Raw genomic sequence first — 24592 nt, forward strand, 5'->3', positions numbered from 1 at the left:
TTAGGCTGATGAAATGAATTTCAGATTCAGCGTTCCCTTTCCTCACTTGCACTGTCTTCCTGTGGGAACAAGCAAGATGCAGTAGGCTGGCAAGCCCCTCTCACCATGGATAACGAGCACGTCCTGCTTTGTAAGTGAACCTGAAAGAGTCCTGTGCCTCAGTTTGATGTAAGCTTTCACCCTCCCTGCGCTCTGTAGTTCACAAGGGCTTTAAAAATCCTGTATGAATCAACAGAGCCCCAGTTTTTGCTGCTGGCTATTGGGTTAATGTTGCTGAATCCTAGAATAGGGCTCCGTGTATTTTTATCTGTAGGTTATCCGAGTGAGAGAATGAAGGTGACGTGAGGAGATGCAAGCGACATGCCAGACAATGAAGCTGTGCTTGGACAGCATCTGAATGGAAGCCAGGGAAATAATTTTAATGCATTGCCTAGCTACTCATTTTTTTTCCCCCCTCCAAAAGAGTCTCTTGTTATCCAAGTATATTTTTAGTCTCTTTTTCTGTCTGGTCAACATTTCATTCATGTTTGTGTTGAATACATTGTTCCTTCAGTTTTCAAGAGGCTGATGCCTTTAGGGATGGAAACAATTTTCTTAATTGCTGAGGCTGAGGTGAATGTTATTACCCTTTATGCTGACCTGAAAGAACCTTTTACTTCAGGCTGTCTCACGAACAATTTAGCCTTTGATGTTTCTTACCTCCCTTTTAGTCAAGAGGAAGACTGTGTAAGAAAGCATGTGAAAAATCATTCCTTTAAAAATTATTTTAAGAAGCAAAATTTTTGCACTATGTAGTTCATAGTCTTATACTGAATTTATTCTTTTTAAAGGTGCAACGTAGTTTTGAGCTTGTTCTTATTTCTGTTTGTTTTAAAATTAGCAGTGCCTTCTGTTCTCAGGAAGGTCCAAAATAGAAACTTAGCTTCTAAGTATGGGCTTATATATATTCCTAATAATGATAAATTTAAGGGTATGCTAAATATGTTGTACATATTTATGGGTACATTAGCAGTAGTAGTCTTTTTTCTCTTGCATACTAGATTGGTTGCCCTTCGATGAGGAGTTGAGGGGTAAGGAAAGGAAAAATGGAGTAACAATATATGTGTAATTTTAAAAAGTCTGATATTTTTCCAAGGCAGGAGGGGAAAAGAGATACTTTGCACTCCCCTTTACCTCCTTTTCCCTTTCAGTTTTGGGAGATTATTTTACCCTTGCAGACTACACAGTGAAGTCAACCAGGAAAATCTGCAGAATGTTTTACTGCCTTGTTTTCACTTACAAGTGATCTCAAACACATCCACACACCATTTGCTCATTTATTAGCTCTTTTTCCCCAATAGCTTAGCTCAGTAATTCTTTTACTTGTGGGTTGCAATGCTTACCAGGGAATGTAGGATGTACTTTATGTGAGAATGCCTATGTGTGTACACAGAAAGACGAGAAAGTAAGAGACTGCAGAGGTGAAAGGAGGGAATGAATAACAAAAGGAAAAGTAGTCCAGAAAAAGAAGTCTGTATGACATTTGCAGATGCTTTGCTTCATCTGACACAAGTGATGTGAAGCATTCAGCAATGAATGAATAGCCAGAATCATCCAACGTGTGTCAAATGATGCTCAGCGGTTGAATTACAGAATATTTTGATCCTCTGAGCTCAGCAGTGGGTTACTTCCATCTCTAACAGTACTGCAAGACACTCTTTGAGCAACTGGAGAAATGGAAGCTCTTAAAAAACAACAAAAAGAAGCTTTTCAAGCATTTTGTGATAAGAATGGTTGCATGCCTTATGCAGATATGACAGGTCTAGTGATTCAAAAAGATGTGAAATGTAACAGGAATTTCCTCACAGGTCAAAAGTCTTTTCTTGGATAATAGAACATCCAAAATAAGAGTGAGCTAATTAATCCAAATATTTTTCAGGTTATGTGGTTCTAAAGGTATCATGGCTCACCGAGCTATTCTCTGTCCAGTAAATATGCAGTGTTTCAGCACTAGGTTGAAAAGGCAAGTTGCTTAAAACTGCCAATCTAGGCTTTTTTTGGCCGAGTAGTTAGGAAGGAAGTCCTACTTTGTTCTTTGGAACACTTCAGATATTTTTGAGGTGAAATCTGCTACAGAAGCTGATAATCCAATATATTAAATAGTTGGAAAATCAGGTACTGGTCTTTTTTTTTTCTGTGTGCAGTGGTTAAATGAGTTTAGAGTAATCGGAAATGACGTGCTTCAATTCCCATTGTTATTTGCAATTGTAATAGCAGCCATGCCGTGCAGATGCCACCTCCATTAAGAGGATGTAACTTTTATTTAGAGTGGATACTGGAGAGGCTGGACAAAGAAGTAAATGTTAAAACCCACGTGCATCAGTGGACTTGGAAGAGAGCCAGAGAGTGCTCAAGTCAGAATGGCAAAAACTTTGGCTACCGGCAGACTCCAGCACTGGAGTTGGTATTTGCCAACGTGTAAGCATCGTGTATAGGAATGAGAGCCTATGGTTCACTTCCTTTACAGAACTGTTTGAGCAGCAGTTCTTAATCTTTCACACAGGATGACTCTTTGTCGTGAGTGTAAAGCGCTTCTGAGGTTGATTCGGAGAAATCAAGGCAGGTGAGGTGGGTTTTAGCTGTTGTGCAGTGGTGCTTCAGTTGAATGAGGTTCCAGAATATCCAGGAAGGGGTTTCCTTATTGTTATTATTCTTAACTGGGCTGCATGTTTTGCTGTAGGTTAAATGAGGTCACCAGATGTCTGGAATGTTCTGAAATAGGGAGAAGTGTTGCCTCTTGACTTGGCTAAAGAGGGATGCCATGTTGAATTACAAATTCACAGGAGGTGGGTATGTTTTGTAATTAGTAGTGAAGTCTGGTGGGCTGCTGGCTTTGATATAACCTGTAGTACTTTTCATCTGTTGCAAAAATACTGCTACTTTAATAAAAGATGTTAAAACTCCATTCTTCAGGATTTCTATATTTTGTATTCTATCTAGTGGCATAGGCCGTTGTATCAGATGAAGCTGGAATTTTAAAACTATGTATTATTTAAGTAATATTTTATAAATTGAAAGAAATTGTGAAGGAAATTCTGATCAGTATATTTCACAGTGATATATTTAAGATAGGTATATTTAAGAGTGTGTTCCTGTCTTCAGGAATTATTTTAAAGTATTAATTCCTTTTTGCAATGAGTATATAGTACTGCTCATAAAATGTTATTTGAAAAATTGTCTTGTCTGTCTTGATTCCTGTGTGCTGTTACAGAGCCACCCTGTGAGAGCAAAAGGAAAAATGTACTCTCTGTGTAAGAGTAGGAGGATAGGAGCCCGACTTCTTTGCATGTGGGAATGTTGTAATCTTTTTGAGCAGCAGGAAGATAGATGAAGTAATGCAGGAATTCACCGACAATATCTCTGCCTTCCTCACCTTGGTTAGGTTAGCCAACTCCCTTGTCTATATCAAAGAATAAAGTGCTCTCCTTTAAGTCATGATGCAACGAAATATTTCGGAATGAAACCTTATGGAAAAAGTTGTGATTACAATGTCAATTTGTTGAGCTTTATTTAGGAAGAATCAAGTAGACTCATAGGATTGAAAGGGGCATTTTATGTTAAAAACCTGTTTATCAGTCATTAACAAGTTGGAAATAAGAGGTCTTAAGGGGTATCCAACAGGTGGGATATCCTTTCTGCTCCCCTGAAACAAAACATAATATAAGGCACTGGGTGCAGTCTGCTGTGAGCCACCACAACACAGAATGACCAGCTTCATCTAATAGGGATAGGAAAAGAGCTGTGATTCTGTATGTGAGTTTGCTCTCAAACAAATAGAAGAGATTATGCACTGTCGATACTAAAATTTCTTAAATATGTCTATTGGCAAAACATCCAACCCTACCAAGGCAAATTTTATGTTAATAGTATTTTATATTTTGCATTTGAAGGAAAAAGCAGAAGTATCATGAAGTGATGAGATTCCCTTCTCCATATGAGCATTTTTTCAGCCTCGAGAGATAGAATTTTAAAAATCAAGACTGATGCCTTTTCTTTTCAGAGTTTTGGGAGAGATGGTCCAAGTGCTGTATAGGTTTCTGATGTTGATAATTTTTTCCAGAATGCCCAGTAAGTTTCAGAAGGCTGGTTGAAAGACAATGCCCTGCCAGTGTGAACAAAATGAATCAGATAATTTTAGGCCTGTCAGACTGGTATTTGCCTTAGCTAAATAATGGTGTGGCTGACATGAATTTTGATCAATAAAAGTTTAAAGGATGATGATATAGTTGCTTGCAGTGAGTATGTGACTATGGAAAATATATCTTGTCAGACTAATGTGATACCTATTTTTTATGAGATAAAAGTTTGATAAATGTGTCAATGTCAAATGCAGCTGTAATATACTTGAATTTTTTGTCGGGCAGTTGCCTAAACAGTGTGTGGCATTCTGATCAGGAAATTATATAAATACATTATATAAATATAATATATTTTTTATATATATTATATATATATATAATATAATATATAAGTATTATATAAGTATTATATAAATACTTACTATAACAACAACTAAAAAAGTGAAAAAGCATTAAAAAATTACAAACTGACTATGAGAGATCCTAGAAATATCACCAGTAATCCAAGTCTTTATGAAATATATGTGTTTCCAGTGATGCCATTAGTATTAAAGAAAAAAGTTATCTGGACTGTTTGTCTACTTTAGGACTAAACTAATCTAATTTCTTACTCTTGGGGTTGCTGTTACATATTGAATGGATATTTCTGGTGCATCGTCCACAGTGATGCTAGATAGTTCCCCTGAGAGGTTCTGACTAATTTAGACTCTGTCTCTAAATGTGAAGAGTAAATGATTCTTTTTAGTATCCAGGAAGATTTGTTATGCTGTACTTGACCACAGTAAATTTTGTCTGTCTCAGTCTTGCCCATTTATCAGTTTTTCTTAGCTTCTTCTGGAGTTTTGATTCAAGAACTCTAAATGAATCCACATTGCAGAACCTTTGCTATCCATCCTGTTTCCTTTATAGGAAATGAAGTAAGGAAGGGGGACAACAGAGCTGCTATTTCTGGTCTCCCAGAGGGCAGACATAGGCCTGTTTAGGAGCCTGGTTGACATTGTCCCTTGAGAGGCACTCCTGAAGGGCAGAGGAGTCAGGAAGGCTGGACACTTCAGTAAGGAAATCCTAAAGGTGCAGGAGCAGGCTGTCCCTGTGCAGGCTGAAAGATGAGCTGGTGAAAGAAACTCAGCCTGGCAGAACAGAGAGCTTTGGCTGGAATTCAGGGAAAAAGAGGTGAGTTTATCACCTGTGGAACAAGGGGCAGGCAACTCCGGAGGACTACAGGGATGCTGTGAGGTTATACAAGGAGAAAAGTAAAAGGGCCAAAGCCCAACTAGAACCTGGCCAGTGTCATGAAAGACAGTAAAAAAATATTTCTATAAATACATTAGCAACACAAGGAGGGCTAAGGAGAATCTCCACCCTTTATTGGATAGGGCGGTGACACATCAGTGACAAAGGGTGAGCTACATAATGCATTCTTTGCTACAATCTTTAATAGTAAGACCAGTTGTTCTCTGAGTACCAAGTCCCCTGGGCTGGAAGACGGGGAGCAGAATGAAACTCCCATAATCCAAGGGGAGATGGTAGGTGACCTGCTACACCACTTAGACACACACAAGTCTGTGGGGCTGTGTGGGATCCAACCAAGGGTACGGAGGGAACTCATGGGTGTTCTCACTGAGCCACTTTCCATCATTTATCATCAGTCCTGACTCACCGGGGAGGCCCCAGTTGACTGGAGGTTGTCAAAGGTGATGCTGAGCTACAAGAGTGGTTGGAAGGAGGGTCCAGTTAACTACAGGCCTGTCAGCCTGACATCAGTGCCCAGGAAAGTCATGGAGCAGATCATTCTGAGTGCCATCACATGGCATGTACAGGACAACCAGGGGATCAGAAATGGGTTCATAAAAGGCTGGTCCTGCTTCATGTGGCTGATCCCCTTCTATGAAAAAGTGACCTGCTTTACGGATGAGGGAAAGGCTGTGCATGTTGTCTACCTAGACTAGTAAAGCCTTTGACAGTTTCCCACAGTGTTGTCCTGGAGGAGCTGGCAGACCGTGGCTTGGACAGGTGTGCTCTTCGTTGGGTAAGAAGCTGTCCAGATGGTCAGGCCCAGAGAGTGGCAGAACATGGAGTTACATCCAGCTGGTGGTCAGTCCCAAGTGGTGTTCTCCAGGGCTCAGTACTGGAGCCAGTCCTGTTCAATGTCTTTATCAATGACCTGGACAAGGGGATCAAGGTCAGTTTGCAGACAACAACAAGTTGGGTGGGAGTGTTGATCAGCTGGAGGCCAGGAAGGCTCTACAGAGGTACCTGGACAGGCTGGATCGATGGGCCAAGGCCAGTTGGATGAGATTCAACAAGGCTCAGTCGCTGCCCTTGGGTCACAACAACCCCATGCAAGAGTACAGGCTTGGGGGAGAGTGGATGGAAAGCTGCCTGGTGGAAAATGACCTGGGCATGCTGGTAAACAGCTGGCTGAACATGAGCCAGCAGTGTGCCAATGAGGCCAAGAAGGCCAATGATACCTTGACCTGTATCAGCAATATTGTGGCCAGCAGGGCTAGGGCAGTGATCATCCTGCTGTACTTGGCACTGGTGAGGCTGCACCTTGAATCCCGCATTCAGTTTTGGGCCCCTCACTACAAAAAAGACATTGAGGACATTCTCTGGAGCGAGTCCAGAGAAGGGCAACGAGGCTGTGAAAGGTCAAGAGAATAAGTCCAGTGAGGAGCAGCTGAGGGAGCTGTTTAGCCTGGAGAAAAGGAGGCTTGGGGGGACCTTTTTGCTCTCTACAGCTACCTGAAAGGGGACTGTAGTGAGATGTGGGTTGGTCTCTTCTACCATGTCTCAAGTGAAAGGAAGAGAAGAAATGGCCTCAAGTTACATCAGGGGACATTTAGATTGGATATTAGGAAAAAAATCTTCACTGAAGGGGTTGTCAAGCATTAGAATAGGCTGCCCATGGAAGTGGTTGAGTTGCTGTTCTTGCATGTATTTAAAAGCTGTGTAGGTGTGGCACTTAGGGACATGTTTTAGTGGTGGACTTGGCAGTGCTGGATTAATGGTTGGACTCAGTGTTCTCCAATGTCTTTTCCAAACTGAAGGATTCTATGATTCTATAATTCAGCTGTTTAATAAAATTTCCTTTTTATCAGCTCTGTAGAGTCACTTCAGACATGTTTTCCCCCCCTAATTCTTCCTTTGTGTCTAGCATTAAGGCTCAGTCTCTGTTTGAGTCCTTGCAAATGGTATCCCTATTTATTCAGAAGAGCTTTTCTATTCATTTTTGCATTGGACTCTTAGCAAGTTCACATTTTATTTATTTCCAGTAAGTTTGCTGTAGGGAGCAAGTTAGTAAGTGCTACAGAAACAGAGAATCCAACATTGAAGAGCAGAGTTACATGATACCCTAAAGGCATAAACACCATTTATTTGGAGAGGTAAAGGAGCAGACAGTCAGCAAAATTCATGGCTTTATGTTTTTGTACAAGACTGTGGTAACTGCATGCCTGCAGCTCTTCTGGAAAGTAAATGAACCAAGAAAATTCTGTCCTCAAGTTGAGGTAGTTGGTGTATGAAAAATGTTTTTGTTTTTCTCTGTTGTTTATTTTGTCATATTTTAGGAGAAGTTCTTAATGTGCTAGTGAGTTTTTTTGACTATAAGTTGATAATATTTTTATTTTTACATGCATATATGTGGGGGAGGGAGAGGTCAGTGAGTGTCGTGCTGGAAATCAGGCAGAGATTTGCACTCTTGCTGATAGTTATCTTAATATTTCCCAGTGGCATTGGGTCCAATGAGGGACACTTCTAAAGATATTACACAGTACTGGTTCTCTACTTTGAATAACCTGCTTATTCCTTTCAAATAACATAAAATGTTTTGGAAATTAAGTAGGTTTTTATTTATTTTCTTGAGTGACACTGTGTTTATGTACTGCCAGTTTATGCAAGCAGCATTATGCACTAAGGTCAGCAGGGCTAGCAGAGAAATGAGCACTCAATCCAATTGTGCATGAGAGCTTCCTTGAACATTTAGCAGTTTCTCTGAAAATGGGTATTCCCACATCCCAGTGCTGAGAGTTGAAAAACTGAGATGTTTTAAATTCTATAATAAATTCGGATTTATTGCCTTATTGCAGAAGCAAAAAAGCCTCTGCTCTGTAAAATAAGAGAAGGATTGCATAATGACATCATCGGTGCTATTCTTTTGATAAGAATGTCAGGTGTTTGAGATGCAATTTTTAATGAAGGATAGTGTGGGTGAAAACCATGTAAAAGAAGAAAATACTATAAGGCGATTCAAAAAAACCTGACCATGGTTGAAAAACAAGGGTTATGGAGGGTCAGCAGTGTCAGACCTGACACTGATGGGACCAGTTCCCTCTGGGCAGCACGGCTGGGCAGGGCTAATGAAGGGGTGGCTGCTGTCCTGGGGTAGGATGGCCTCAGCCACGGCCACACTGCCAGCACTTGTCTCCTCTGAGAGGGTCTTCTAGGGACACTGTCTGCCTCTTCACAGCATGCAGTTAGAATAGTCAGTTGTTTGAGGGTATGAACTTTACAAGAAGCGCTATTTTTCTTTGGAGTTCAGAAAAAAAAAAAAAAAAGGCAAGCAAGGGTTTGTGCTATTGTGTAATCTTGCAGGCTGTGTATCCTGAGTTCACTGCAGTATGTTTGTTATGGAGAGGAACTGTAGCGACATCGCTTGCAGTAACAGCGTAGTTAGGGGAGAGCTGAGTTCCTGGGGAGAGCTCCCATGGTATGTACATTTGATTGCTCTCTCCCCAGCTTCACTGAATATTCCAGAAAAGATTGCAAATGCATTAAAAGTGACGGTCTGTTTTGCCACAAGGAAAGAGATTTGAAGCCCAGATTCTGTTGAAAAACTTAAAATTGCAGTGATATGTCCACAAAAGGAGCTCGGAAGCAGTTGTTTAAATGGAATTCAGTGTTTTGCTGCCAAATAATACTGGCTGTCATGACTTTTATTCCAAGCCTATAGAATGATTGATAATATGTACTTAGTCAGAATGTTTGTCTGCAATCATTGTTTAACAGAACCGTTTCATTAAGTTCAGAGTACTAGAAATTAGCACATTTAGATAGGTAATGATGACATTTATGTGCTATGGTGAACTTAAAGTCTTTTTGCTGTTGGCATGTACAAAAACACAGAAAGAAAAGACAGATACCAAGTGAGGCTTTTTGCAAGCTACAAGCTACAATTCTTGACCTGAAAACATCAGAATAATCCTAAGGATGTGTGTGTTGATGGTACAGTCAAATCACTGTATAAATAGATTCTGAAACTTTGTGTTTCTGTAGTCTTGGTTTATTTCATTTCTTCTGTCAAAATGGTGTTTGTGGCCTCAAATAAAGAGCAAACTAGCTGAAGTCCCCAAAGCAAACCTAAATAGATTGTAAGGTATTCATTTTAGCACCTCTTATTCAACTTAGGAGAGAGAGGTACTGGGACTGTAAGGAGATGGGAATTGTGGATGAAACAGTCTAAATCAAAGTAATTTTGAGAAAAATGGTGAAGGAGTTCCCTTGGGTAAAGCTGTGCATCTACTGAAGACTGCATTCCACTTGTTCATATTTGGATGTGGATAGAGATGTCTGTAATGTTAGTGAGGATTTTGGCCTTGTGGGATTTGCGCTGCACAGTCGTAGGTTTAGGAGTATGAACACATTACCAGTCAGGGCTGCTATGATGAATGATGTCTTTATCAATCACAAGGGATACTTAGTCTTAATTTTCACAAAATAATAAAGACTGAATGGACATCTTGTTACAGGAGAGAAACTGGAATTGAATGACCACGACTTGGTCCATTTTCAAAATGATGAAAGGACAGACAAAAATTGGTTTGGGGCTGAGGTCTTGATTACAAAAATGGAAAATTTTTACAGACTGGTGAGGCTGAGGGATATATAAAAGTGGCAGAGCTTGATTTTCCTGGAATGAGAGATGCTAATGCTTTCTGAACCCCAAGGAAGTAAGAGAACTGCCTGAAGAAGGATACAAGAACTAATTGGAAAATCTTCAGGCAGTGGAGAAGGGCCAGCTGACCTTGCTGACTTGTAAAGATTTTTATCACTCTCATCTTGGCTGCATTCTTGTCATTCTACTAAAACCTAATACCACTGAGTGTTCTTACTGAGATCTCAGTAACCTTTGCATTGTCCTGGAGTTATCTAAAGATGAGGGGTGTTTTTTTTTGGTGGACACAGATCTTACTTCATGTTGACATCTCAGTCCATCCATCCTCAGTTTGGGGCAAACAGTACATATTTCATTTTTTCAATGTGACCACAGTGTGACCAGTTTTTCAGTGTCACCACACTTGTCTTCAAGCAGATTTAGTGGGTGCACTTGGGTTACTATGATGTAAACCTTCCATGAAAATGCTGACTGCTTTAACAACTAGCTTTTCTTTCCTCCTTTTATTTTTGTCTCCCATGTCTGATCTCTTTTGAGGTTGTGGTGTTTCCTACCTGATACTAAAGATTAATTGTTTTTTTGGCATATGGTTTTGTTTTGGCTGGTTGGAGATTTTTGGTTTATTTGTTTTTTAATTGGTTGCTGATGGTTGTTTTTTCCTGTGTTGTTCTTTATAGGGAGTTTTGTGTGTTTTGTTTGGTTTTGTGTGTGTGTGTTTTTTTGGATTTTTGGTGTTTTTTTCTTGCTTTGGCCTTACAAGTGTTTCCATCTCCTGCAAGCACTTGTGACCCAAGCTGCACCAACTGAATCACAGAAGTGCAACTGCACCCTGTTAGCCATAAAAGCTGTTCCTGGAAGTGTGGTGCTCAGTGAGTCAGTGGATAGCACAGCAGTGTGACGGTGTTGTGTGGTTGGCGTCATAGAGAAGGAATGCGTGCAGAGACGTACATATATAGAGAGAAAGAGATATACATACGTCATTTATGGCATGGAGAGTGTAAAGGCAAGCTCTTGGGGTTGGCCAACTGGCATTTGGTGACTGTAAGACAATTGGCACGGCAGGAAATTGAGTCACAGGAGATGGGACTGTGAAATGGTGGGTAGAGAAACAAGGGAAATGCTGCATGGGGACAAAGCATTTTGAGCCTTGTGCTGCAAGTGACGCAGGCTTGGAATTAGTTTCAGGCAGGGAGGGCATAGTCATAACTCTGGAAGCTACAGAGTGCTGTAAAATCTTTCTTTGAGAGTTTACTGCATCCTGGCAATGTCTTAATGCTTCTTCTCTTCCTCCGTGCTTGCTAAGGTCCACTTACGTGGCACATTAGCTTTTGGTCAGGTGCGTCTTAAAAAGGAATGTTTTCTTCCAGAACTTAGTGCACAGGCTTCAGTTTAAATCCTGTTGTGAATTTTCTTGTTGGAGTAGAAAGTAATATTACATACAAACTAAAAAGCAAATCACACAACATCAAAAAAATCTGCCTTAAGCACAAGATTAGGTTATTAGATTGATGAAAAATGGAAAATGTCTTATGAGCTATAAGGGCACTTGCCCTCTTAACTTTTCACCTGCTACAGCCAACAGCTACGAGCATGTTTTGCATTAAACTAAACTTAGTCTTGTTCTTGCCAAGGAATGTGAATAGGTTAGCAAACTGCTTTCTTATCAATCAGGAGTCAAATGATCCAGAAGAGGAACACAGAGTTCCTAGTAAAGGATCATTGGAAGCAGGACAGCTTTGCTAATTAGATTCCTTTTACTTTATTTTATTTTATTTTTCTCACATCAATAGAATTCTGCATACAAATGTAGTCAGACTGAGTGTGTCAAACAGTACAAATTGTTGTTACGATACATTAATCAAGGACATGGAAGAACAGCTCTGGGAGAGAAGATTCCCCTGTCTTATGTAAGTTTTGATCTGCAGTCTCTGGGTCACCTCGTCTCCTTTCATTAGAACTCTGATCTCAGAATGAATAAAATTTGCCGTCTTCTGGCCCTGGCAATTTCCTTTCAGTGATATTTGTCAAAAGATATGAGATACCATGGCTGAAATACTGGATAAAAGTACTTATGTGCTCACCCTTTTGAAAGTTTCCTTCCCTTTCCTTGCCCCCTGTCCCCAAAAGAGCTGTGCTTTGGTGCAATTAGAAAGTTCGAAATGGTATAGTGATTAGAATCTGGACACAATTTAAATGTCCTGTCTTCATTCATCCTTAAAAATCGTTTTTGTAGATTGTGCTCTCATCTCTAAGAGGTGATGGAAGCCTCCGTAGCCTTTCATGTTTTGGGAAATAATTGTAACCGAAGGGAATTAACGTGCACTTATACGGCAGTGAAACAAAAATAAATGGCACTGAGGTTCTTTTGTTGTTCCAGCTAGGCACCCTGATGTTTGGTTGCTTGTGATTTTTGATTCTGCAATCCCTGTTGTGAGTGCAGCTCCCTGTGCCTCTTCCTTGCACCCCCCTCCCCATACTGTCCCTTCCCCTCTGCTGCAGCGTGGGACTGACTTTGCCTGCAGGTCTGACACCTGCATCTCTTTCCTGATGGATTGTACAAGTTGGAGCCCTGGGAGTTCATAAAGAAAAGAAAGAATAGCCTTGTGGTCAAGGTACTAACTTGAAACTTGGATTTTTATACATCTTGTCAGACTCGTTTTGTTATCGTGTTCCGAAGTCCCTTAGGGGATGGCTGACAAAAGGTATTTTTGTCTCTTAATTACCTTTTGAAACCAATAAGAGACTGTGTATGTTTGCTAGCTGTCTCCAAAGGTGAGAACAATACTGTCTTACCTCATAGGACTGTGGGAAGCGAAACGAGGGATAGCTGTTCATCAGAAAGATCTCTATCCCAGATAGAAGAGGGAGGTGCTCTGTATTTACCTTCATCTCTCCTCTGAACCTTCTCCCCTGATAAACATCTTCTTTAGTAGATAACCTTCTCTTCCTAATATGAATACATGTATTTTCTTTTATATATTTATACACACACACATATATATGGGAACATTCATACAGTATATACTAAATGTTATTATTTTATTACTTCATATAGTGTTTTAAAATAGAATTTTTTTTTAATCTTAAGTTAAATATTTTCTCTATTTTGAATAACCCACTAATTTTACATTCAGTCAATTAATTTTTGTTTGGACTGGGCCATAAGCATATAGGCAGGCTGCAAAAAGATGTTGGTGTTTTGCCCAGAGTTCGTGGTTGCTGTGCTAAGGTCTTTCCTCACCGTCCATGCAGCTTATGTCTGTGTTTATGCTATTTATCATACTATTTATGATTAATAAAATGCTGGTCCCTTGGCTGCTTATACCACATGTGTTAAATCTGGATGGATGGATGGATGGATCTGAACCACAACCATTGTTAGGTAGAAAACAGCTTGAGAGCACACAGTTTAAGGGAAGAAAAAACCAATTTATGTGTGGTTGAAAGAGCACAGATAATAAGGTAAATAAGTTCTGAGTAAAATGGTCCCTAAGCATTTTTTACCAGCGTTATAGACATTTGTCAAATGCTTTGGGATCATTTATATAGAGATCACAGTATTCTTCACAACTCTTCTGAGATTTCCCTCCAAACTGAGAACTTCAGCATGAATTGTCTCTGTGTAGAGGGTCATGTTTCTTAAGCTCACAGAATGCTTCACTCAGTAGCAGTCTCTCTGATTTGTCTTTAAGATTAATGATTTATTTTTCAATGAAAACATAATGTGAAATTATTGCCCAATTAGAAAGCATTAGTGTGTGTTTATAAGTATCCCTGAATGTACTTATCCACTGGAAGCATGCAGATGTCTGTTGGAATCTAATTTCTCTGCAGCGTGTTGGGGGTGGGAACTAAAGAGAAGTAGCCAGAAAATTATGGTTGCTGCAGTAAATACCAGGCTTCTCCCAGTGACCTGCACTGGCTGCAGAGCTTATTACATCTAATGTAAGCGTAAAACATCTATTCAGCAATGCTGCTTTCTGGCTGGTCTGTCTTTGTATCAGTAAATCAGTCGTTCTTAGGTGATTGTTGCCTGCTCTGGGGAGTCACGGGGGAGAAAAGGGGGTGTCCCATTCTAAAGCTTATTGTAAAAAACATGTTATGAAATACCTGCAAGGCAGTGCTATTTATTAAGCAGTGGCAGCCTGGCTCCACCTCTGTGGTGTGATCCCTCCTGAGCTCTGGAGTAAAAGGTGTGCTGGCCAGCAGGAATCCTGTGGGTGGATGGTGTAGTCTGCTGTAATAAGCACCATGGATGGTTAATAAGGTGTTTCAGGAAGCTTAACTTTAGAGTCCCCTAAGAGTGTTTTTTTATTTGGGGGTTCCTCCAAAGTCAATCTGTGTTGTCAGTTGGTGACACCCTGAGATAAGGCAGAGTTGTGGTGAACCTTGTGCTCTCAATCTAGCAAATTCTTCTCTGGAGAATAGAACTGCTGCTGGTACATGTCGTGATATCCTTGCTCTGGGCCGTCGAAGGTGAATCCACTGCCTTCAGCAGCTTGTGATTTTGTTTGACTTCAGTCATTTTTAGCAAAGCTGGCACTTCCACTGAGGTGGCTTTTACCCACCCAGAAGGGGTGAGGCAGCAGTAGTCACTGATGCTTTGCCCTTTTTGCTTGTACCCCGTTAGCCCCAGAGCTGTAGTGAGTGTGTGCGCACAGTGCATTGGCCATGAGTGGCTGCCGTGGGGGCAGCTTCCCAGCAGTGCCCAGTCTGTGTGATACAGGAGTTCCTCGACTGGATTGACTCCCTTACAACCTGATACCTGATAGCTGGCTAGTGGGAGGCTCTGAATGGTGGGCAGAGTAACAGCTGCATGAATAGCATGCAAAGCTGTATGAGATCACCAGCGTTCTTTTATCTGACTTGCAGGCTCTATAAATACTTCTATTACATGTAGAAAGAAAATGCTTCTTTGTCAGGGAATGTTTGTTTGGGGCTTTTTTTTTTTTTTAATGTAGTGTTTCTGAAGGGGGTCCTGGCAGCATCAGCCACCAGCCTGAGCAGTTCTTTGGTGCTGATGCTTTTGAATCTGTGCCTCTGTTAGAGTATTTCCTGGGGAAGTACCCAAGATAGGATTATTCACACCTCAGATAAAATTTATTTATTTTATTAGTGGCAGCTCCAGTATATCCAGTTTTCAGCACTTGGTGAAGATGAGAATTTGCTTTTTTGCTAGAAAGGCTTTTCATGTGTTTCCATGTGTGGATCTTGTTTCCATGGCATCAGCTTTTAAGCTTGGGAAGTACAGGTGAGAGCATTAGCCAGTGAATAGGCATTAGGAACCAGCCTAGCTCCTGTGTAGGGCTCTGTCTTGTGGTGAGGATAGTGATCTTGGATATGCTGATGATTTATGCATTTAACAGTCAGGATTCAGAGTTTCTCCTGTCTGCAATATTGTGGGATAAAAGACTTGATGCAATCCTGCTAGTGCTCTTGTATTACATTGCTTTTCCTGCTGCTCTGTCTTGAATTTTCTGAAGATGAGGCCATGTGTCCTGTGTCTTGAATTATTTTTCCTGTTTTCCCAAATGCTTTACTGTGCTGGCTAAGCAGCCCTATCCTAAAGAGTCTTTTTTGTCTTCCTTGCCAGTGTTTTGTGGGGATTGCCCAGATATTTCTATGTCACAGTTGTGATGCGGGTAGGTTGTGCACAGTCATGACTGAGGTGTTAATTTGTAACACAAGTGCTCAAACTAGTCTGTGTGTCAGTCTTTGGATGTTTCTTCTCTAATAAATACTCAAGCACAGTAAGCTGAGTAAAAGATCTGTTTTATTAACTTCCATGGTTTTATGTTCTGCAGCCACTGAGATGATTATGGCTGTTTCTCTGGCCATAAAAACGATGAAGTTATGCATGCACAAAACCATATAAAATTTTGATGGTGTGGACCTCTGTTTTTTAAAAATAATTGGGCATATACTTCTGTATTATATTTTACCATTGTAAATATACTTCAAGAAGAATGTGCTTATTAATTTTCTCCTGCCCAGTAGTAGGTGTAATGGGCAAGTGCATGCAAGACAGTGAACAAGATACAGGATTTTGAGAGGGTTGCTTTTATTTAAATTAAAAACTTGAGGACACTCAGCAAAGTAACCTTGTGTAAAGTGATATCTGTCTCTTGCATAAGACAATTATGCCAGCAGTGACATTGAGAAAGAATTCAATGGGAAAGAGAAGCCCTTGCAGTAGGACAGAGGGCTGCTCTTGGTGCTTGTGTTACCATCATCTGTGAAGAACTTAAGAGAACTCGGTGACACTACGTGATATATGGTAAAGCAGTTTAAACATCAGACACGTTCACAGCAGCTGCAAAGAAAGAAAAATGCATTGACTATGAGTTTGCTTTGAAAAGAAATTAATAACTGATTTCCATCATTAATGACCTAATAGAAGATTTGAGTTCTATGGTAGTTTTTCTTCATGTTAGTCAAATGGCCATAGGGATCATATCAATTCAGGTTTAACACACTGAGCCTGTATACTTTGAGCAGTTTTCCAGGGATCAGCTGGAAAAACAGTGTGGATAGGAGAAATGGAGATCTTCATCACCCTTTTGAATCCCAGCTGTCTCTGTGGCTCTGAGCTCACAAATGCTTAATGTGCTTTTGCTCTTGTTGGATCCAGTGAATGTTTTCAAGGGTGTGATCGTTTTGTAGAATTGTGACTAGTCTTGCTTCAGAGGGTTGAAATGTCAGTAGTGACTAGATTTGGAAAACAAAAGCCTCTATTAACAAAACAGACATACCCCCCCTCCCACTGAGCCCCTAAGTGAGGTTACAAATGAAATTTCGTTTAAGAGTGACAGCTCTTAAACCTTGATTTTGCATCCTACAAAGTGTAGATGTTTGTTTCAGGTTAATTTTTAATTTCCTGTCATAATTGTGGCTGTTTTCCTACTGGTGAGCAGGTTCTCATTTAGTCATTCATATTTCTTTTTCAGATTGCATGTGGCTCAGAGCATAATCTTGCAGTAGTTGGTAAGTAGCTTAATTTTATAACAAATCCTCTCACCTTTCTTCATTTTTAGTAGCACAAGATGAAAGAAAAATGTGCACATCAAACATACTGAGTGATTAGGGCATTGTGTGCAGCTGAAAGGAGGACAGTAACATACAGATATGGAGGAGAGAAGGAGAGAATCCGATGACATAAGTGGTGATGATGAAAATGTGTCCTTGTAGACTAGCCCCTGTAAGGAGAGAGGGGTTGATGGATGTAACAGCCAAATACATTTGCAAAGTGCTACAACCTCTTTGAGACTGGAGCCATTGCAACAATTCAGTCTGGAGATTCAGAACAGCATCTAAGCTGAAGCTGGTCAAAAGTATCTTTGTTTAACAAGATTGAAATTATTAACATGGAAATTTTCAGTGACAAAAAAAAAAGCCTGGGCCTTTTGTAGCTCGGAGCTTGGAAAATCTTCAAAATGTCAGTCAGTGGTAGTTAGGTTTTTTAGTGCATTTTAGTATAATGCAGCTGTTGTAATAATGATGAAAGTACTAGAAAGCTAATGTCGATGGAGAAATTGAATTTTGTGTACTAATTCCAGGAACAATCAGATCCTTGCTTTCATGTGATGAGTTGATAACTGAAGTTTGATACGTTTGCTATTATTTAGAATTACTTGTTTAAGAAAATTTTTAACTAGCTTTTCAAGTGCTTTAAAAATGAGGTCGGCATAATTATCCCCATTAATAGTCAGGGCAAGATAGATGAAGAAAAGAATTCTATGCTAATCAGAGCTGGAAATGAAACAGTCTTCTAAGTTTCAGTTCAGCACTCCATCCACATAGGTATTTTTGATTGCCATGACTGATGCATTGAGGTACTAAGTAAAGAATTTCCTAATTTTGTATAAGTGTGGTATGACAAATGTAGAGAAAGCAGCTCTATGGTGTCCAGCCTGCATTCCATGCTCTAATTTTTTAGGTTTTGTTAAGTGGCCACAGAGGTGGCGTTCTGTATATAAAGTATATTTCCATATATGTAGTATATTTTCCAATTATCCTTCTCCAGTTAAACTTTGTAGTGAACTTGTTAAGTTCTACTTAGCTTGTGGCTGGATTTAAGAACAGATTTTCCCTTTGTCTTCTCCCTACTTGTTCGGTGTCACATGCCTGTATTAATTGTCAGGCTGGTGCTTCTGAATGTCGACTGAAGAGCAATCTTGTTTCTTGCTGAATTGATGAAGTAAAAGTGTACTGTTGGCAGATTCCTCCAGTGTGCATGAAAGCAAAGCATTGAGTTTGAACAACCTTCTCTCTCCTTATGTCCTTTTAAGCTTTCTGCCTTCTAGGCAGAAATCTCTGGAAAAAATGGGTTGGGGAAAGAAATTCTGGGAGAAAGTTACAATAAACTAAGAACTTTGCATATGTAAAGAACATCATATGCCTTTCTAAGCTGTGTGCTATGCTTATTGAATTCAATGGGGAAATTATCAGTGCTGGAAGCTAGTCAATTTTATTTTAAGGACAACAGAAATGTGATGTTGCAAATTTTTTGAGCTGAAGAACTGTGATACAATTTATCCCCCAAATGAATTTTTACACAACCTTTTGAAAGGTTGACTTTTTAGAACTTTCTGTGGTAGGATTTTTCTCATCACTGGTCACTCTTAGTTCAAAGCTGTCAGCTGTTATAGCCCTTAAAGATATCACACGGATTTCCATGAATGTGTCTACTTGATTGCACAATTTTCTAATAACTTATCATTCAAGCAGAGTTTATTTAGATCAATGATATCATGAACGTTTTTATTAATTAGTAAATGCTCGAATGATTTACTTTTAAACTGAAATAACTCAAATTCGATATGAAGGGTAAACTGAAAAGCCTTTAACAGTATAATATTCAAGTCACTATTTCTGGCTGTATATACAAATGCGTTGGTGGTTTTTTTTTTTGTTGCATCATCTTTTAAATAGAAGCATTTTTAAGACAGAAGCTAGATTTATGATTCATTCCACAAATGCTGAGGTAGTGTTCCAATCATCTTTCTGGGGATACAAGCTATTTGATTTGTAGGGCTAGCAAGCAGTTAGTTTTTTTCATGTTACTTTATATAGTCTGCATCCATTTGTATGGTTCAGTTATTTGAATTCTATTTTCTTGCTTTCCTCTAACGAGCTCAGTGCAAAATTTGTCTGTTCTCTTCACTGTGACAGCACTTACTCCCTTTTTTTTTGTGGCAAAATGGGTAGAATTTCAGTTTTTATGTGATCATCAGGAAAATATTTGATAAGAAGCACAATGAGACATGGGTTGTCTCAAAGTTTACCTATTTTTCTAAACTCAGTGAGTTAAACGTTGATATTAGTATATGAAGAAGTGTAAACATTTTCAATTCTAGCCCCTGGCAAAAAGACATTTGTGTTTTGCTTTGGGGTTGTCCTGTGATATTAATTCTCAAATTTGTACATACTGTTTTTTTGTGTTTGTGTGACTTTTCACTTGAGAACAAAAATCCCTGCCTTGTAAGAAAAGACCTTGCGCTTTTCACCTCAGTCAAGGATTAATCATCATGGCAGCCAGCCTATTTTTGACGTATCAGAAAAGCATCTTCCATCACTGAAAACTGTGTGTGTACTCACTGAGCACTTCAAAGGCGGCTTTTCTACCTGAGTGTGGTACTGCAGTGTTAGTGGTGAACTTCGTGATCCTAAGACAGAATCTTTGAATGCCTGCAGTACACAGTGAAACTAAATCACTGTGACAAAGTTGAGCTTTTCCAGGTTTGTGAGTCTATAGTGTCTTCAATACTGAAAAAGTAAGGAGGTTTGATTGTTACCCTAAAATGTGTTTAAAAATGGTATTTATGGACGAGGCTCTTTGACCCTCTTTTTTTGTAAAAGAGAATAGTTATTTTTTAAGAGAACACTTAGCATAGCACATGCAGCTCAAGTACTGCTACAACTTAAATAATCAACTATGCAGAAGTAGAGATGCTATAAAATGCAACAATGCCTTAACTGTGCTTCAACCACAGGGCACAAGACAGAATGCTTTGAAGAACCTCCAAATGCAAATATCTTATTTTTATTAAAATGAAAAACTGAAATTTTTATTTCTTTGAAGTAGTTAAATTAAAAAAAAAATCATTACAAGGATGGCAATTCTGTAGTCGGGCTCCCCAAAACCTCAGTAATGCATAATATCCCTTTTGGTCTTGCTTTTGGTAATTTTCTCAACTTGTATAAACCAGTAAAAATCTTCTAAACAAAAGATACTGGAGGATTTGTAGGGAAAAGTGATTGTTTTAGAAACAGTTTTAAAACAGTTTTGAAAGCTAATTCGTTTCAGTTGAAGACCAGCTTTAAAGTAGCCTTCAAAGGGGAATTTTGTGTTTGGAAGAGAGAGATGAGGATCTTTCAAGTCACCCTTTTCAAAACACATACTAGAAAATGTTAAGTGTTTGGACACGTGGTTACTTCAGATAGTGCAAACAGATTTTCCTTGCACTTTCATAGTCAGTGTAGTGAATTCTGACTTCTCAGGGCTATGTTATTTTCTTGCATGGAGGATTTAAAATGTCCTGCAGTGAGGTAAGTCTACAAATCCCGACTTGGATACCTCTGTGTAGCGTCCCACACCATCGAGGCAGTGCCAGTGCAGGCAGTGGTGGTGCATGAGTGTTGACAGGAAGAATCTGGGGGCTTTGTGATTATTTTTGTTGTGCAGTCACTCATTTGATACTTGTCTCTGTCTCCTTTGGCTTTTTTTTTCTTTTTAGGTTACTTAGTTAGCACTGCTTTTTTTCACACGAGTAATGGCAGGGGAGAGGGCACCATTAATTAATTAGTGTTAATTAACCAACCCCAAACACCAAGGTGGCCGCCCAACCTGAATGTGTTTTGTACATGGAAGCACAAGTGATGTATGAGGAGACAAGGTCCTGACTGATCACACTGAGCACTGTTTCAGAATGTTCACTACAACAGCATTGTCACGAAACATTTTTAAAATCACTTCTCAACATTTCTGCTAAATCATAGGCCCTACTAGAAGAGGGTCAGTTTTGTCTCCCATTGCCTTTTTTGTTTACTGTGTTTTAGAACAAGCTTCAAGATTCTGTCTTTTCTGTGGCTCATGTGCAACCACAGCTTTAAGTATCATGACATGGGCATTTGCATCCTTCTGAAGCTGGAATTTATCCAGCTGGAGAGTAAACAGCAATAATAAATTTAATGGAAGTAGCCTTTTTAGAGGAAATTGGGATAAAACATCCCTCCACTCAAATGGCAGGTCATGCTTCCAATGATCTGAATTAAAGTGTGCAGTAGTGATAGAGAGGCAGAAAAAGGGTTGTTATTTCGTGATCTGTTAAAACTTGGGGTTTTTTTATATTCTTATGCTGGTAGGACATAGAAATTATGAGCTGGAAAACAAACATGATCCAAGTGGTCAAAAGTTAGGGAGCTGGTGATACACATCCTGAGGTGCTAGTGGTGTTAATGGCATCCCAAACACTTTGGTTCCACATTTTGTAATAAGGAAACTGAAGGGTTCCTACGTGGGAGCCACTGACCTCTTAATTAATGAGTTACATTCTCTTAGTAAAGTTCCACGGTTCTAACTGAATTATTGTGTAAAGCATCAGCCGGGGAAGTACTGTAACAGATTATCAAAGATATATTTCCATGGCAGAGTGAGCACCAATGGGGAGAGGAGGCTGTGCAGGCTGATGGACGGATCTCTGCGTTATGCTGACAGTATTATTTAGATGTTCGCGGCAGCCCTACGAAGCCGGCAGATGTAGTCATGTGTCTGACATTTGGTCCCGGGGGACTCAGCAGTCTGTCATGAAGAGAGAAATCATAAATTCTCTCTGTTGCTGTAGTATTTGGAGGAATATTCAGCATACACAGTGGAGGGCACTGGTGTTCAGCAAGGAGCTTGAATCTGCTAGTCTGTTGCTTTATCTATTATGCATGAAAAATCCCAGTGCAGCCAGGGTCTCTATTGTAAAGGTTTCCTGGCAGACCAGCATGGAGTCATGTTGCAGCACGCTGTCTCTTTGCATTGCAGCACTAATCACATTCTCTGCTTATTAAAGGGCACCTGGCAGGACTTCGAGTAACCATCACTGTTGTCATTTTCATGTGGGTTATATGTCGACCTTCTAAATTTATTCCCTGGCAGAGCCATTCGGTATGTCATTTAGCTCTTAATGTGGCTTTGACTGTTAAAATAGCTCTTCAAACTGTAAGCTGCTTTGGTTATATTCATTGTAAAAAAGCAGCCTTGCTCATATCATTACCTGAGCACCTGTCTGAGTGCTTTCTACAAAACTGGATACAGATCTGACATCACAGTTTTCCTGTCGTGTTTAGATACAGTGAGCCCTAACAGTGTTGTTCAAATATCTTCTCGCTTCGTGTTTCTTTTCTGTAGACTGCTTCATGCTCCAGGCAAACTAATTGTTCCTCTGGTAAGATGGAAGCTGAAAATGAGTTTCAAATGTCTGATTTTTTTGTTATTTTCAGCAAGTTATACTCACAAAATCTGATCCTCTGATCTCTTAGAGTTTCTTTTCCAAGGGCTAATGAAAAGTCAAGCTTCCAGCTATCTCATGGATTTGTAGGTGTAAGGTGATCAGGAGAGAAATGAGGAAGTGCTAATTTGAGCATTTGGAAAAGCCTTCTGATGGGCCTAAAAATAGCTTTATATCAACTGAATTGTCTGAAGTCAGTGGTTGCTGGCTACAGGAAATAAGGATATTTTGCTGTGAAAAGCTAATTAGATCCACGAGAAAAAATGGGGTTGCGTTGACTAGAAAGAAAGTCCAGAGTTTGGGATAAGATCTGGCTGAACTGCAGCTTCTGTGACTGAAACGAAGTTTTAAAACTACCTTCTCTGCCAGGCTTTGTCACTGAATTGATGCATGTTTTGGGTGATTTGACTCTCCAAAATGCTTCGTTTACCTTCCTCTTTTCTCTGTGTGGCTTGTTGATTTAGATTGTGAAATCTTTGGAATAAAACCTGCCTCTGAGTGTGTTTTAGAACTGCACAGAGTAATTGGATCTGAATTTTTTTTTTTTTAATACTGCATTACAACTAATAATAGTTGCAATCACTTCCCCTCAGAGAGGCATTTTGAAATATAATTAATTTTGGTGTGTGTGTCTCTATCTTAAATTATATCATTTAGCATATAAACAGGTAATAATGCAGTGCCTGTCATATTGTTTACAGTGTGGTTTGCTGCTGTTACCAAATACAGAGCTGTTTAGACTCTGAGGATAAAAGCTGTTATTTTTCCTACATAAAAAGCTCATAGTTCTTGCAAAAATTTTTAATTGAACTTTTCATGTCACCGTGGTGTCAGCTTAGAGTTTGTCTAGAGTTGAGCTCTTGTGCGCTGTCATTCTGTTTCCTCCGAGACGCTGTATCACATCTACCGGGAGAAATCTGCAGCGTCAAGAACCCTCCAGAAGATGGGGAAGAGGCAGGAGTGCAGTATTAACCTCTGGTGACAGCTAAAACCATCCAGCTGGAACTGTGAGTGGCAGTTAGAGGAGATAATTGTCGTAGGAAGCCACCAAACGAGAACTGCTTGAAGCAGAATGATTAGAGCCTTTCATTGCAGGTGAAAAGTCATTCCACCTGGTTTTGGAAAACTGGGAAAGACAGGACACTCTGAGGAGTGGGGGCTGCAGTACTGATGCATTCAGTCCTTTGTCAGAGGGTTCACTGCATGGATACTAAGTATTTAGAAAACAAATTAGATTTTATCATATTTGTTTACTTGCAGGCTCTAAGCAGAGCAATTACTTTAAAGCAGAAGAAAAATATATTCAATATATCTAAGGCATATTTATCTGAGTTTTCAAGGAAGCAAACAGAAGTAACAAAAATAGGCACCCTTGCTCACCAAAGAGAGATTAAGCGTTTGTTAGCTGTAAAATTAAATAAAAGGAAGGACATATATTGAGCTTCGGGGAGTCATCCAGAGCATGGAGGAGAGATGCTCACCCAGGTAAAAGCACAAGGCCAGCAAAGCAGCTGAAAGCACTTGGAAGGTTAACAAATTAAGGCTTCAGTACCATCCTGCTGAGCAGCGCTGAAGTAAGCTGTGCTGGTAATTCTGGGTTCTCTACATGCAGTGACCTCAACACTTAAACTTCTAAGTGTATCATTGAGGAGAAATTTTGCAGTTCAATGGCTGGCAGGAGGGAAAGGTGGTTTATATTTAGAAAGCTGGTGTGAGGAGTGCCCTGACAGTGCTGTGGGGTTTGTGGCTCACCAGGATGGAATATCTTGCTGTAGAACCTCAGGTTGACACCTATGTGTTTGTGTGTTGTCACTATCCAGATCCTTTATGGAGCACTAAGAAGTTTTGCTGTCAGTGCACAAGTAAGTATCTCTGACCTGGCTATAAGGGAATAATCTCTGAAGCTTTTTTCTTCTGATAGTTTTTTTTGTGTGTGTGTCTTATTAACACTACCTTGAATACTTTAGATAGTTTTTTGCTTAATAAAAGCATCTTATGTAGGAATTTTTTATGCTTTTGAGATTGGCTTGACTATGGGTTGGGATTTTTCACAAATGCACATTTCAAAGCCACCCTCGCTGCCC

The 24592-nt window shown here is 39.7% G+C and overlaps 1 protein-coding gene across 1 annotated transcript in view; it reads left to right on the plus strand.

The window, feature by feature from the left end:
- Positions 1-24592, plus strand: part of SERGEF (secretion regulating guanine nucleotide exchange factor) — a 152919-nt gene that overhangs the window by 68228 nt on the left and 60099 nt on the right. Inside the window, 1 exon segment of the mRNA XM_050335845.1 lies at positions 16959-16995. Within this exon segment, the coding sequence (XP_050191802.1) occupies positions 16959-16995 (37 nt within the window).

This window comes from Myiozetetes cayanensis, unplaced genomic scaffold, assembly GCF_022539395.1.
Source record: "Myiozetetes cayanensis isolate MyiCay16 unplaced genomic scaffold, myiCay2020 scf6-25, whole genome shotgun sequence".
Taxonomy (NCBI): domain Eukaryota; kingdom Metazoa; phylum Chordata; class Aves; order Passeriformes; family Tyrannidae; genus Myiozetetes; species Myiozetetes cayanensis.